Here is a 15750-nt window from a genome sequence, read left to right on the forward strand (position 1 = left end):
ACCGTCCTGTAGCTTAGCATCTGCTTCATCTGACCACTTTTTTATTGATCTTGTCACTGCTGCTTCCTGCTTTAATTTTTGCTTATAAGCAGGAGTCAGGGGGATAGAATTATGGTCAGATTTACCAAATGGGGGGTGAGGGAGAGCTTTGTACACATCTGTGTGTGGAATAAAGGTGGTCTAGATTTTTTTTTTTTTCTCTGGTTGCACATTTAACATGCTGATAGAAATGAGGTAAAACAGATTTAAGTTTCCCTGCATTAAAGTCCCCGGCCACCAGGAGCACCGCCTCTGGATGAGCGTTTTCCTGTTTGCTCATGGCGGTATACAGCTCATTGAGTGCAGTTTTAGTGCCAGTCTTGGTCTGTGGTGGTATGTAGACAGCTACGAAAAATACAGATAAACTCTCTAGGTAGATAGTGTGGTCTACAGCTTATCACAATACCTACATTAAGTTTCTGAACTAATGTTTACCACTGTTCGTTTTTACTCTCTTTATTTAGAACCTAACGGACAGTCTTAGTCAAAGCTCCAAACCAAGTTTATTCACCCGCTGGTTCAAACAGCTGAAAAAGACAGTCATGTTTACACAAGTACACATATTGGGTGGAGTCAACTCATTGCACATCTAGACAGCCAATACATCTCTGTTGCTAGGCAGGAACTTAAGTAATGTGTGTAATGAAACAGTTCCTTCTCCTTTCATCTGACCTGACCTCAGCCCACATTCCTCACTAATTCACCCTTATCAGTGACCACAACAATGTTATTCCCTTTTCCCTTAGTAACTTTCCAGGCACATTGCTCTTCTCCAACCTCCATTGACTCCACCATATACATTCTTCATACATATACCTGTATGAAGAATGTATACTTCTAGTGTAGCAAGTATTTCGAACTAGAACCCAACAACACACACACACACCATTGGGGGAGGTGCTTTAGCTGTGGTACGGTAGGACTCCAGGCTTCTCACTGGTGTTGAATATATGGAGATGCCATTGAAGTTGGCCATCAGTGACAAAAAGCTTTCCCTCCTCCCCCAGGCCTGTATTCACACTTACATGCCTTCAAAACCTGGCCAGAAATGGTCCACGTAATCTATAGGCTAGGTGTGATGAACCGGTCAGTCTCTTTCTCTCGTGCGTTTTCCCCCTATGTCCCCATAACCCTTTTTCCCCCCAGTGTCTCTCTCTTAACTAAGTTTCTCTTCCAGAGGAAGTGACACGGGACTATGCTTATGGCGAGAGCAACCCTCTGGTGAGGAGATGTCGCTTGTTGCCATGGATACCAGCTGACTTGGAAGGGGTCAGCACTCTGACCCCTGAACCCTCTGATCTCTACTATGAGGTAGGGAGACCGGGAACATGTTTCTAGTGTCAATACAGTCAGCCAATGAATGACTCACTCAATGTCTTGAAGTTCATAAGTGAAAAGTCTACACATGAAACCTGCAGAGGTTAAACATTTCATTCATTTGACTACAGTTAAATATGTCCTCTAGTGAATTGTTATGTAAGTTATAAAAAAAAAAAATTTAAAAAAAGATCCTGTTGAAAAGCAATATCCCAAGTATAAGTAATTTACACACACTAAAGGGTAACAAAAAAAAAGTTAACAAGTGTTTTTTTAGACAACTGCAAACCTGCATGGAGTAGGGCATTCAATGAGTTGATCTGATGGAAATCTGTTGCTTGAGGAGCAATAGAGAACAAATAAGTAAAGGCCCACCCCCCCACTTGTGCCATGTCATGACTTACCTGGACGAGTTATTGAGATGTGCCTTTTGTTAAATGGAGTGAAAAGCAGACTGGCGTGCCATTTTAAACTGCCAACACCTCTTTCTCCCCCTGCCTTTCTCTCCTCAGACCATTTCACAGGAGAACAAGGAGATTCTTCCTCTGGACATTCGGCCCCATACTGTCCCCAAAGACAAAGTGCTCAAGTCAGTCCAAGTCTATTTTGATTTCATTACCGAGATGTGACACACAATCATGCTCACACACCTCTTTGCGTGCATGCCTTGCAGGGTGTTCACAGAGATGGTGACAAGTTCTAAACAATCTCCATCACCCACGGTTCACGTTCACAGAGACTGAAGAGGAGGCTGATATTCTTTGGACCTTCTCCCACATCAGAGACTACAGGTGAACAAACACACACTCTTTCAACATGTACCCAAAACACTATTCCATCATTTAATCACACTGACGCCCGATGACGAATCTACCCGACATATTAAGCCATGTCAAACTCCCAAAACTGCTACTGTTCACTTCTACAACTAATGTTGGGGTTTCACTCAATGTGGGCTTTTTGGTGTGCTCTCTGGGTATGTTGCTTTTGGCTGACGCCGCAGTGTCGTCTTAGTAAGATCAGGGCTCACTTCACGACAACCCATATCTTATGTCAACCACAGACATCACAGATGCACATGTAACGCTGGTGGCCTTCCAAGTGTGAGCACCTTAGTAAGAAGTGTTAGGTGACATGTAAATGATGAGAGGCTTCAAATTCTAGTTATTTTATAGTGCATTGGGACAGAGATGGCTGCTCTCTGTCTCAATGACACACACCACAGGCACTTTAACCAAAGCCTCCAGGCTGTTTGGGTGGTGAGATAAGCCTCCAGGCTGTTTGGGTGGTGAGATAAGTCTCCAGGCTGTTTGGGTGGTGAGATAAGTCTCCAGGCTGTTTGGGTGGTGAGATAAGTCTCCAGGCTGTTTGGGTGGTGAGATAAGCCTCCAGGCTGTTTGGGTGGTGAGATAAGCCTCCAGGCTGTTTGGGTGGTGAGATAAGCCTCCAGGCTGTTTGGGTGGTGAGATAAGCCTCCAGGCTGTTTTGGGGTGGTGAGATAAGCCTCCAGGCTGTTTTGGGGTGGTGAGATAAGCCTCCAGACTGTTTAGGTGGTGAGATAAGCCTCCAGGCTGTTTGGGTGGTGAGATAAGCCTCCAGGCTGTTTGGGTGGTGAGATAAGCCTCCAGACTGTTTGGGTGGTGAGATAAGCCTCCAGACTGTTTGGGTGGTGAGAAGTCTCCAGGGCTCTGGCCTCAATCTTATCGGCCTTCAGGACACCACTAATGAGAGTACAAGTGATTTATTGATAACTTACTCATCTAGGATCTCTCAATCCTAGCCTTGATGTGAAAAATACCAAACTAATATAATAATCCTAATCTGACTGTCTCCCTCAAACACGGAGTCTGTCCGTCTCTCTACAGGAAGTTAAGCGAGGAGCGTCCTCACGTTATGACTAATCAGTTTCCCTGTGAGACGGTTGTCACAGTGAAGGACTGCCTCTCCGCCGTGTCGCGGAGGGCCCGGGGAGGCCAGGGGGCCGAGTGGCTGCCAGAGACATTCAACCTGCAGACTGAGCTGCCTCAGTTTGTCAGACATTACCAACAAAGACAAGGGAGGTGAGCTCAGATAATCAGATGTCTCCCTTCATATAGGACATAACTTACTACCGTGATACGTTTTCATCAAAGTCATTGTGGGTGTGTGTCTGCTCCAGGGGAGAAGACAATCATTGGATCTGTAAGCCTTGGAACCTGGCTCGGGGGCTGGACACACACATCACCAACAACCTAGACTACATCATCAGACAGAGAGAGAGCACACCCAAGGTAACACACACACATCACCAACAATCTAGACTACATAATCAGACAGAGAGAGAGAGCACACCCAAGGTAACACACACACATCACCAACAATCTAGACTACATCAGACAGACAGAGAGCACACCCAAGGTAACACACACACATCACCAACAATCTAGACTACATCAGACAGAGAGCGAGCACACCCAAGGTAACACACACACCACCAACAATCTAGACTACATCATCAGACAGAGAGCACACCCAAGGTAACACACACACCACCAACAACCTAGACTACATCATCAGACAGAGAGAGAGCACACCCAAGGTCACACACACACATCACCAACAACCTAGACTACATCAGACAGAGAGCACACCCAAGGTAACACACACACATCACCAACAACCTAGACTACATCAGACAGAGAGCGAGCACACCCAAGGTAACACACACACCACCAACAACCTAGACTACATCATCAGACAGAGAGAGAGCACACCCAAGGTCACACACACACATCACCAACAATCTAGACTACATCATCAGACAGAGAGCGAGCACACCCAAGGTCACACACACACCACCAACAACCTAGACTACATCAGACAGAGAGAGAGCACACCCAAGGTAACACACACACCACCAACAACCTAGACTACATCATCAGACAGAGAGAGAGCACACCCAAGGTCACACACACACATCACCAACAATCTAGACTACATCATCAGACAGAGAGCGAGCACACCCAAGGTCACACACACACCACCAACAACCTAGACTACATCAGACAGAGAGAGAGCACACCCAAGGTAACACACACACACCACCAACAACCTAGACTACATCAGACAGAGAGCGAGCACACCCAAGGTAACACACACACCACCAACAACCTAGACTACATCATCAGACAGAGAGAGAGCACACCCAAGGTCACACACACACATCACCAACAATCTAGACTACATCATCAGACAGAGAGCGAGCACACCCAAGGTAACACACACACACCACCAACAACCTAGACTACATCATCAGACAGAGAGAGAGCACACCCAAGGTAACACACACACACATCACCAACAACCTAGACTACATCATCAGACAGAGAGCGAGCACACCCAAGGTAACACACACACACCACCAACAACCTAGACTACATCATCAGACAGAGAGAGAGCACACCCAAGGTAACACACACACATCACCAACAACCTAGACTACATCAGACAGAGAGCGAGCACACCCAAGGTAACACACACACATCACCAACAATCTAGACTACATCATCAGACAGAGAGAGAGCACACCCAAGGTCACACACACACATCACCAACAACCTAGACTACATCAGACAGAGAGAGAGCACGCCCAAGGTAACACACACACACCACCAACAACCTAGACTACATCAGACAGAGAGCACACCCAAGGTAACACACACACCACCAACAACCTAGACTACATCAGACAGAGAGCGAGCACGCCAAAGGCCATACACACCATGGTCATGTGGAAGAACAATTATGGAAAAGCATGCTAATTTAATTTAACCCCCTAATTTAACCCCCTGCAGTTGTATCTATCTATCTACATCAGACTTAAATATTAACACCAGTCTTCTCTGTCTTAGAACACAAAACTCCAGGCCTATCTTAAACCCCTCTGAGACCCGGTCCAGATGGCCTCATGATCAAAGCCGTTAAGCCCTCCCTACCCCACTATCACCAACAGAGAGCCCAGAGGGGTCTCCGGGCCAACAAAAGGCAAATTGAGGCCATATTAGCGTACCATTCACACATGCTTGTAACCCTTAGCACCCAGTGCAGCCATCTCTTTCCCAATGCCATTTAAATGATGTCACTTTGCACTACTCACACTTTAGTGCTCACAAGTAGATTTAAGTCAAAACTGTAACTAGGCACTCAGTGAATGTTCCTGTCTCTTTTTGGTAAGCAACTCCAGTGTAGAGTTGGCCTTGTGTTTTTAGGTTATTGTCCTGCTGAAATGGGAATTAATCTCCCAGTGTCTGGTGGAAAGCAGACTGAATAACTTGTAAGTCGCTCTGGATAAGAGCGTCTGCTAAATGACTTAAATGTAAATGTAAATGAATAAGGTTTTCCTCTAGGATTTTGCCTGTGCTTAGGTCTACTCCATTTCTTTTTTTTATCCTGAAAAACAACCCAGTTCTTAATGATTACAAGCATAGCCATAACATGATGCAGCCACCGCTGTGCTCGGAAATATAGAGTAATAGAAATATCACTTTGTATTCAGGACAATTTTTTCTGGTATTCCTTTTTAAAAATACTTTTTTAACCTTTATTTAACTAGGCAAGTCAGTTAAACTAATTCTTATTTTCAATGACGGCCTACCGGGGAACAGTGGGTTAACTGCCTTGTTCAGGGGCAGAATGACAGATTTTTACCTTGTCAGTGTCACGAGAATTTCTAGTTCCAATGATATTAACTCAAAACTCACTATATACTTTGACCAATTCCCCGTGGGTTGTAAGGCCCCGGTTAATAGAAGAATTTGACAAAGTCCCAGAAGTCTGCAAAAGGCAAGTTCTTTATTCAGAGAGCTCTGAAAATCATACAAGGACATAGCCTTTTATACCTCACATTTGGTCATACCATATACCATACCCCTTATAAATGCCCCTCTTCTTTAACACTGTCAATGCTATTTACAAGTCTTCTCCAACACATACATTGCTTATCATATCCTGCAACATGTTACATCATCTACTGCAAGCCTAACTGTTTCTCCCCTTTCTGGGTGGGGAGACCTCCTTCCTATTATCAGTTTCACAGTGGTCACAAGCTGTCTGTCACTATTTCCTATGCACACACTCTCGCCTACATTGCTAAATAGTAAAGTCTTAATTTGTCCTATGCACACACATGAGAGAATTCTAGTCTTATAATTCTGATACATTTCACTCAATTATACAGTGACCGGGTGGAATACTCTAGTCATTACCTTAAACATATAATTTCCTTATCAGTCAGCTCGGGGATTCGATCTTGCAACCTTTTTGTTACTAGTCCAACGCTCTAACCACTAGGTTACTTTAGTGCCTTGTTGCAAACAGGATTCATGTTTTGGAATATTTTTATTCTGTAAATGCTTGCTTTTCATTGTGTCAATTAGGTTAGTATTGTGGAGTAACTACAATGTTGATCCATCCTCAATTATCCTATCACAGCCACTAACTGTTTTCAAGTCACCGTTGATGAACCGTGGCTTTAGACACTGGTATGTGGAGGAGATGAATTACATACTATGTTGTTTAATTAGACATACTATGCAATTTTTGTACTTGTCCATTGTTATATGCTGGTATTTTTTGCTTGTTTGACTTAGTAATAAATCTGAGCGTACAGATTTATGTGCCGTTTAAGTGTGACTGCGGTTTGTGACCTCTGTTTACGATCGGCAGGATTTTAGCTATGTGGGAATTACAGGGAATGGTGGCGATATCGGCTATCTTGATCTGCACAGATGAGCTAATTTACTTTTTACAATTCTGTTCCCCGGGCCCTGTTTCTGCACATCTGCTAACTGTCACACGGATAAGAGGATGTACTTTCTGTAAAAGGAGAGAGAACTCTGTTCGTTGGGATTTTCAACTCTGAGCTATTTGAGTGATTGTCGAATTGTTCCATTTTTGCTAACATCATCTCGTCTCTTCTTTTAGTTAGAATTCCACCACAGGTGTTAGCCAAAGGCAAACCTCGGAGAGAACCATAATGCCTATACACATCCAGTCAAAACATCACATTATGAAGTGAACACAGCAATTAGATGTTGCCTTTTTAAATGAAGTTGTGTGTTGACTAGCCTATTTGTTGGTGTGTGTATTTACGCCTACGTGTGTGTGTGTGTGTGTGTGTGTGTGTGTGTGTGTCTCCCAGGTGGTGTGTAAGTACCTGGAGGATCCAGTGCTGTTTGAGAGGGAGGAGGTGGGGATGGTGAAGTTTGATATTCGCTACGTGCTGCTGCTGCGCTCCGTTCAGCCTCTACGTCTCTACTCCTACAACGTGTTCTGGCTGCGCTTCGCCAACAGGTTAGACTTCCCATCAACTGCTGCAGGAAGTGGCGCTTCCTTGCGACACTCGTTTGTCCATGTTTGTCATGCTGGCGGTCACCACAAAATGCTGGTCCATACTGGGTTTCTTTCTTCCCAGTAGGAAACCAATAAATCACCTTTTATTTATCACAGGCGACAAATACAACTGGTGTCGACTTTACAGTGAAATGCTCGTTTACGAACCTTTCCCAACGATGCGGAGTAAAAGTATATAAAATATGCACACAAATGGAGCTACATACAGGGAGTACCAGTACCAGATCAATGGTACTGACTAGACATCAGGATAGATAATAATGAGGTAGATATGTACATGAAGGCAGGGTAAAGTGACTAGGCATCAGGATAGATAATGATAAGAGGAAAATAAAGAAAAGAGTTGCTGCAGCAATGAGTGAGTGTGTGTGGGGGATTTGTGTGGGAGTGACTGTGTGTGGTGTGGTGTCAGTGCACATATTTTCTCGTACTGTTTGCCGGACGGTAGCAGAGTGAACACTCAATGGCTTGGGTGACAGGAGTCTTTGGCAATTACACCGCCTGATATAGAGGTTCTGGATGGCAGGAAGCTTGGCTCCAGTGATGTACTGGGCTGTCCACACCACCCTTTGTAGTGCTTTGTGGTCAAGGGCGGTGCAATTGCCATACCAAGTGGTGATCCAGCCAGTCAAGATGCTCTCGATTGTGCAGCTGTGTAACTTTTTGAGGATCCATGACAAATCTTTTCAGTCTCCTGAGGGAGAATAGGTTTTGTCGTGCCCGCTTCACGACTGTCATGGTGTGCTTTGACCATGTTAGTTTGTTGCCTACCCTCACCACCTGGGGCCGACCCGTCAGGAAGTCCTGGATCCAGTTGCAGAGGGAAGAATTCAGTCCCAGGGTCCCTAGCTAGCTTGGAGGACTATGTTGAATGCTGAGATGTAGTCTATAAACAGCATTCTCACATTATTTCCAATCTTGTCCAGGTGGATCTGTTGGGGCGGTATTGGAATGGGTCTAGGGTGTCTGGGATGATCGTGTTGATGTTTGTCATGACCAGCCTTTTCAAGGCACATCATAATTACAGATCTGAGTGCTACAGGAAAATAGTCATTTAAGCAGGTTACCTTGGGAACAAGGACAATGGTGAGCAGCTTGAAACCTGTTGGTATTACAGACTGGGGCAAGGAAAGATTGATAATGTCTGAGACACCTGCCAGCTGGTCTGGGCATGCTTTGAGAATGCACCCTGGTATTCCGTCTGATTGTTAACCTGTTTAAACATTTTGTTCACATCGGCCACAAAGAGCGAGATCACATAGTCATCTGGAAAAGCAGGGGCTTTCACGCAAGGCACAGTGTTATATTCTTCTAAGCAAGCATAAAAGGCATTTAGCTCGTTTGGGAGTTCTGCATTGCTGGGCAGCTCATGGCTGGGTTAACTTTTGTAATCTGTTATAGTCTGCAAGCCCTGCCACTGTTTTGGAAAATTGTCCTCAAGTTTCCTTCAAAAAAGCAAAGCACCTCCGAGTTTGTGGAATCAAGATAGACTTTATTACAAAAGCGATAGAGCCGAGCTGGTCTGCAGAGCAACTGATTTTCCAGTCTCGGGACATTTATTTGATACAGTTTGATCCTTGCATCATATTCATAGCCATTCCCTCTTGTGTAAATGATCTATACCCCTTGGCTTCTCGCCACCATTATCTTTGTCTCCTTCCATTATGTTTACGCCCATTTTAATCTGCTCCCCTTGTTGGTCCGTGTTTAGATTATATTGGTGGCGTAACCTTGACAATATCTGATTACCCCTCTTCCTGGCCTTAGTTTCCAAGCATCAATTATATTGGTGGCGAAACCACAGTGTTAATGAAAAAATAGTTCGGACACACACTCCTAATGTGGGTGTGTCCACTGGTGCCCATATAGTTGGTCACTGACAGATCTAATGGCCTCTTGGGATTAAGCAATGACTTTCAACCTAGTAACCCTTCCTCTAGTCCAGTGACCATGACACATACATACATTATAATGGACTCTTTGGACTAAGTAATGAATTTCAGTAACCTTTCCTCTACATGTGGTAAAACCCTCTAAGATGCATACAGTGAAGCTTATAAAAACATAACACATATACTGGAATTTTCTCCAATAACGCCTTCCTTCTATATTGTCCTTTTGCATCCTTTTGATGTCTCGTCGGCAGTCATAGTGGGATTTCTTGTATGCGTCTGTGTACTGTTAATTGTCAGCGTTAGCTCTATCCTTTAGCATGGTGCAGATGTTGCCTGTAATCCAAGGTTTTTGGTTTGAATACGTTCTTAGTCACTGTGGGGATGACATCATCTATGCACTTGACTGTTGTGGTTAACCCCTCAATGTTATCAGATGAATCGCGGAGCATGTCTGTACTAGCAAAAAAGTATTGTGGCCTCGCATCTGCTTCATCCGACCACTTCCGTGTTGATCTGGTACTTCCTGTTTTTTAGCTAGAATGTTTAAGAAGTAAAACCAGCTGCCTTGCTAACCACAACTTCCCCCTTTATCAACATGCTCCACTCACAAGACTGCATATAGAGCCTCTGTTTGTCGCTCATCTTTTAGAATGTGTGAGGACTTGGGGGGGGGGGGGGGTTGAGGCTCATAAGATTTAAGCGAGGGCAGAATTTGAATGTCAAATGCTGCAACCCATGAATGCCACCTATGATGCGTTGACTTCCAGAATATGACTGCTGATCTAGGATCTGTTTTGCCTTATAGAAGAGGAACCTGATCTGAGATCAGCACTGCTATTCTGAGACGCTTTGTGAATACAGGCCTGGGGCTTTATGCTGGTCTCATCTCTGTTCTACACAGGCCTTTCTCTCTGGACCACTTTGATGACTACGAGAAGCACTTCACTGTCATGAACTATGCAGAGGGGGTCCAGCTCAAACAGGTAATGATGACAAAGCAAATCCCCGCTTTCATCAAAAGCAGACTAAGCCAACCGACTGAAAAGGACAAACGCATCCACACACACACTCAGAAACGTAAACAAACACTTGTCAAAGACAACACGTGCACACAAGGCAGCAACACAAAAACATACACACAGCTACAACAAACACACACCACCTGACTTCATTCCCTAAATCTGATACTCTGTGTGCCCCAGGTTCACTACGACGAATTCATACCTATGTTTGAAAAGCAGTATCCTCAGTATCCATGGAAAGAGGTTGAGGTAAACACACACTTTTTAATCTTTCACTTGTCTGTATGTCTGTCTGTATGTGTGAGTTAAGACGGGTGGACACTACGTGACTTTGAACATCCTAACATCGCTGAGCCTCACATTAAACGACCGTCTTTCCTGTTTTTGTTGGGGTGTTACCAACGTAGTGGTGCGCACACTAAACGATGTGGCACAGAATGGGGGTCACACTACAAGATTCTTCACTTGGTTGTGAGGATTGTCGATACCACACTGTCTCGCAAAAACAATGTGATTTAATGTCGATACAACGAGCTGTGGCTCAAAGCAGCCTCATAAACGTTTTCAGTCAGACATTCAGTTGAAATATCTAGGCAACATTTTGAATTGAGTAACATTTGCTTGTGAACTTCAGAGCTGTAACAATCTGACACTTTATGTCACAGGTGTCAAACTCATTCCACGGGGGGGCGAGTGTCTGCGGGTTTTCGCTCCTCCCTTGTACTTGATTGATGAATTAACATCACTAATTAGTTAGGAACTCCCCACACCTGGTTGTCTAGGGCTTTATTGAAAGGAAAAACCAAAAACCTGCAGACACTAGGCCCTCCGTGGAATGAGTTTGACACCCCTGCTTTATGTGTTCTGTAAAGAGGGAAAACTGTAAAGACAGCTCTGTGATAAGAAAGTCGGTTCTTCCATGGAATTGCTCGGCTCTGTTACTTTGTAATGAAGTCTAACTGAATTTACAAGTTCCGGTATTGGGGCAAATATTTGAGTCAATATTTCCACAACACCTTAAAACAGTCACCTCCCTCTATATGGATAATAACTCCCCTTGACCTTTCGCCACCATTATCTTCCAGTCTCAGTTCTTGCTTGTTAACGCCCACATCTGCTACGGTCTAGATTATAATGGTGGCGGGGCCCTGGTTAATATACAAAAAATAATACTTGTTTCCAGTATTAGTTCTGTATTTTCTGCTGACATTCTATTTCTACATTTCTGGTTATCAGCTCCATATACCTTTCCTGCTGACACTCAGTTTCTACATGTCTTGTGATGAATTCTATGTCTTTTCTGCTGACATTGTTTTTACTGTAGTCCAATGCTTAACTCTTTATCTAGCTCAGCAGATATTCAGCTCACATATGTTTTATCCCTTATACATGTGTTTCTGTCTCAATACTTCAAAGTGGTCAGTCCGGATACTGGAAATGTAATCATTGTCAAGAGTTTTGCTCCTACAAAGGCAAATACAAACACATACTAGTAGTAGTCATGGCTCCTGCCCCAGAGTCTACACATTCCTGGGTGATGTGAAACGACATCATCTCACTGGCGTCTTCTCTGGTGAGCTCTCATTGGCTATTGCTGAACATCGTTCTCAAAAATTGTCACACTACAAGAGCATTGAAGATTTTGTGCAGATAAAATTAAAAATGTTTGAAAATATCAGGTCGTCTGGGACTGCTCAAAGACTAGATCGGTAACCCTCACATTGGGTCTCTGACCGGCTGACATTAAATGCGCGTCGGTGCCGGCCGTATAGGCAACAACATAGGCAGATTTTCTCCCTTCTCAAAAATGTGTCTAGAACTGATCAATTGTGTAGCATATACTCGGCTTTACTCTGTAGCTCTGTTACATAATCAGTGTTGAGATTAGTTAGTTGGGGAAATAATCTATTTCTGTATGGAGGAGTGGGCCAAAATCCCTGCTGCAGTGTGTGCAAACCTGGTCAAGAACTACAGGAAACGCATGATCTCTGTAATTGCACACAAAGGTTTCTGTACCAAATATTAAGTTCTGCTTTTCTGATGTATCAAATACTTATGTCATGCAATAAAATGCAAATGAATTACTTAAATATCATACAATGTGATTTTCTGGATTTTTGTTTTAGATTCTGTCTCTCACAGTACCTATGATAAAAATTACAGACCTCTACATGCTTTGTAAGTAGGAAAACCTGCAAAATCGGCAGTGTATCAAATACTTGTTCTCCCCACTGTATGTCTTCTGGTGCCTATAAATGATTAACTAATGCGTATGTCCAATGGCCTTCACAAGACCAGGCATGACCCAGAATGGTTAGGCCTGTGCTGATCCAGCATTGCATATTCACATGGATTCTGCTTACTACTCTAAGATGCATAACACATGTACTGGAAAATCCCCAATATCTTCCAGCAAATTGTGTGCTTTTTCAAGGACGTCTGTTTGGAGAAGTGTATTCCCTGTGACCTAAAGACCCCAGCGGTGTCATTTATCAATCATGCGTGAGCACAAATCTATGTGTAAACCATGCATGGGATTTCCACGCAAAGTGATGATATCAATATGAATGTTTGCTTGAGTGTGATAATGTATACACAGCCATGTGTATGCACAGTGCCAAGTGGTGGAATAAGGGAACTGCTTGTCAAGCGTAGTAGAATGGGGAAAATATATGTTGAAATAGCGAGAGTAATAATTAAATCGATCTCAGAAGCAATCAATGGCAAAGATTGGAGGTGCGCAATCTGTACATTTCTATGGACAGCAGATGTCATGACATTTCTCCAAACAGCCTTTCTCCGCTCGCTAGAGAACTAAATGAGGAAACGAGTTGAGATCGGATCATGGAAACACTCCCGGTACAGAGATGATTCTGAAAGTAACATACGTGTTGTTTGACAAAGTAACTCATAATATTACCCAATTTGAGAAAATTATTTTACTCCGTTAATCACAAAAGTAATCTAACACCTTTATCTAACACCTGCCCCCAATCACCCCTTACCCAAAACAATTGTAAATATTGGACTATAAATTGTGCCTTCCTGTATTATACTTATGCTAAAATGTTTGTTCTATTCTACTGCCATTTACTTTGTTCGTACTCTTTTGTTATTTGTTATTGTTGTATTGTCAAGAAAGAACCTGCAAGTAAGCATTTAGTTGGACGGTGTAGACAATGTGTATCCTGTACAAACGACTAATAAAACTGGAAACTTTAATGCATTACCCCCGACACTGTAGGTAATACAGTTGTGTTACTGTTCTCTCTCTACTCCCATCCTCTCTCTTTCTCTCTGTCCTTATCTTGACCTCTCATCCTTCTCTGTCTACCTCCTCTTTCTCTCTACCCCCTTCTCACACTTCACCCCTCCCCTCTCTCCTCTTCTCAGAGAGAGGCGTTCAAGGCATTTGCAGAGCTCTTCCAGGCAGCCTCGTCCCGGCCGGCCCCCTACGGTTTCTGTGCCTACCCCTCCTCCCGGGCCATCTACGCTGTAGACCTTATGCTCAAGTGGGGCACTGGGAACAGAGGTGAGGCCTGGCTGTATTAATGTGTACTTATCATGTGTATGTTTCTGTACTTCTACGTGTGAGAGCACTACATACCTCACTGAGTTCCTCACACATTCATAAGATGGGCTAACTGTGTACACTGGGAACAGGAGGACAGCTAGTCTGGCCTTGAACTGGCTACAGTCTCAAATAATAGATAGGCTAACTGTTATTGTCCACGTTCTTATTGATAATCTCCCACTGAGTGGCAATGATCCCACGCATGGTTTACACACAGATTTGTGCTTACGCGTGATTGATAAATGAGGCCTTGTGATGAATGGTACTGTGATGGTAGTAAGCATTGTGATGAATGGTACTGTGATGGATGGTACCACCGTTGTAAGGAAAGGAGGGGGAGCAGCGGAGGACCAGCAGCAGCTGCATAAAACATTTTTGTGTAAAGTAACACATGCATTGGCGTAAGGTTGTTACTCTTTATTCGTTGGGTCCCTACATTTACAGACCTAAAACTGTATGGCTAATGGGGCTTGTTGGGAATAATACAAAAAAATTCAAGGTGTGGAAAATGCTGGATAAAAAGATAAAGTGAACACGTTTTAGTGTTTTAAAAGGTTTAATAGACACATGTTCCTCGAAGGTCTGTACCTATCTACTGAAGAACAAACCACTCATCTTATCTCTGTTCGCTCTCCAAGTGCCTAGGCCCTGGTCAAAACATCTCCACCCTCTGGGACAGACTAAACTATCATTTGAATGTGCCTATAGCTGAGTTACAGCTATCGGCCTCAGGAAGGTCACCTAGGATACCAAGTTCTGCTTTATGGGGATGAGGTCACCCAGATGCTACTGTCGTGTCTTTGGCTATGCCAGATTAATTGCTATGACATGCTATTCTATAAAATAATTTCTCCGTAATTAATATTACCTGATTGAACTAATCATGTAAATATAATTAACTAGAGAGGGACACCACGGAATAATATTTATAGAGCTGTTATCTTCCGAATAAACTCTTAAAGATTTAGTAATATTTTACATCCATAGCAGTCACATTAATCGTCATTTTATTCAGTCTCATCTGAAAGTGGTAAATCCTTGGTTATCTGCAAAAATCCTGGCTAACAAGTTGAATCAGCAATACAGAATTGGGCTTAATTATTTATTTACTAAATACCTAACTAATCACACATACACAATTAAATCATAACTTGATCACAAAGTGCCGTCATAAAGGAAAACGTCCCTAGCGGGCAGAATAGATATGACAGCTTGTTACACAAAGAAAAGGGGTGGGATTTTAGTGAAAGAGCGGGAGACTGGAACATAGGCGAAGCTGTGTTATCGTAAATACAGTATCTTATGCATTCTAAATTACCGCCCATTTGAAGAAGGAAAATGCAATAAATATTTACTCTGAGCTGCGTTTCAGTAGGTTGGTGGTAGATGGAAGACCGTATCGCCAACCCGAGTCCTCTGTCCTTTGAAGAATGTCTCTGGTGGTCACTGGATACGTTGGAGTAACGTCGTGTGTAGTAGACGGGGTACTCTGACTGTCCTTCCTAACCTGCGT

At 43.4% G+C, this 15750-nt stretch overlaps 1 protein-coding gene across 1 annotated transcript in view; it reads left to right on the plus strand.

The window, feature by feature from the left end:
• Positions 1–15750, plus strand: part of ttll12 (tubulin tyrosine ligase-like family, member 12) — a 42441-nt gene that overhangs the window by 18518 nt on the left and 8173 nt on the right. Inside the window, exons 11-13 of the mRNA XM_071386718.1 lie at positions 10543–10624; positions 10844–10912; positions 14057–14195. Of these exons, the coding sequence (XP_071242819.1) occupies positions 10543–10624; positions 10844–10912; positions 14057–14195 (290 nt within the window). The remainder of the gene's footprint in view (positions 1–10542; positions 10625–10843; positions 10913–14056; positions 14196–15750) is intronic.

This window comes from Salvelinus alpinus, chromosome 37 (genome assembly GCF_045679555.1).
Source record: "Salvelinus alpinus chromosome 37, SLU_Salpinus.1, whole genome shotgun sequence".
NCBI classification, from domain to species: domain Eukaryota; kingdom Metazoa; phylum Chordata; class Actinopteri; order Salmoniformes; family Salmonidae; genus Salvelinus; species Salvelinus alpinus.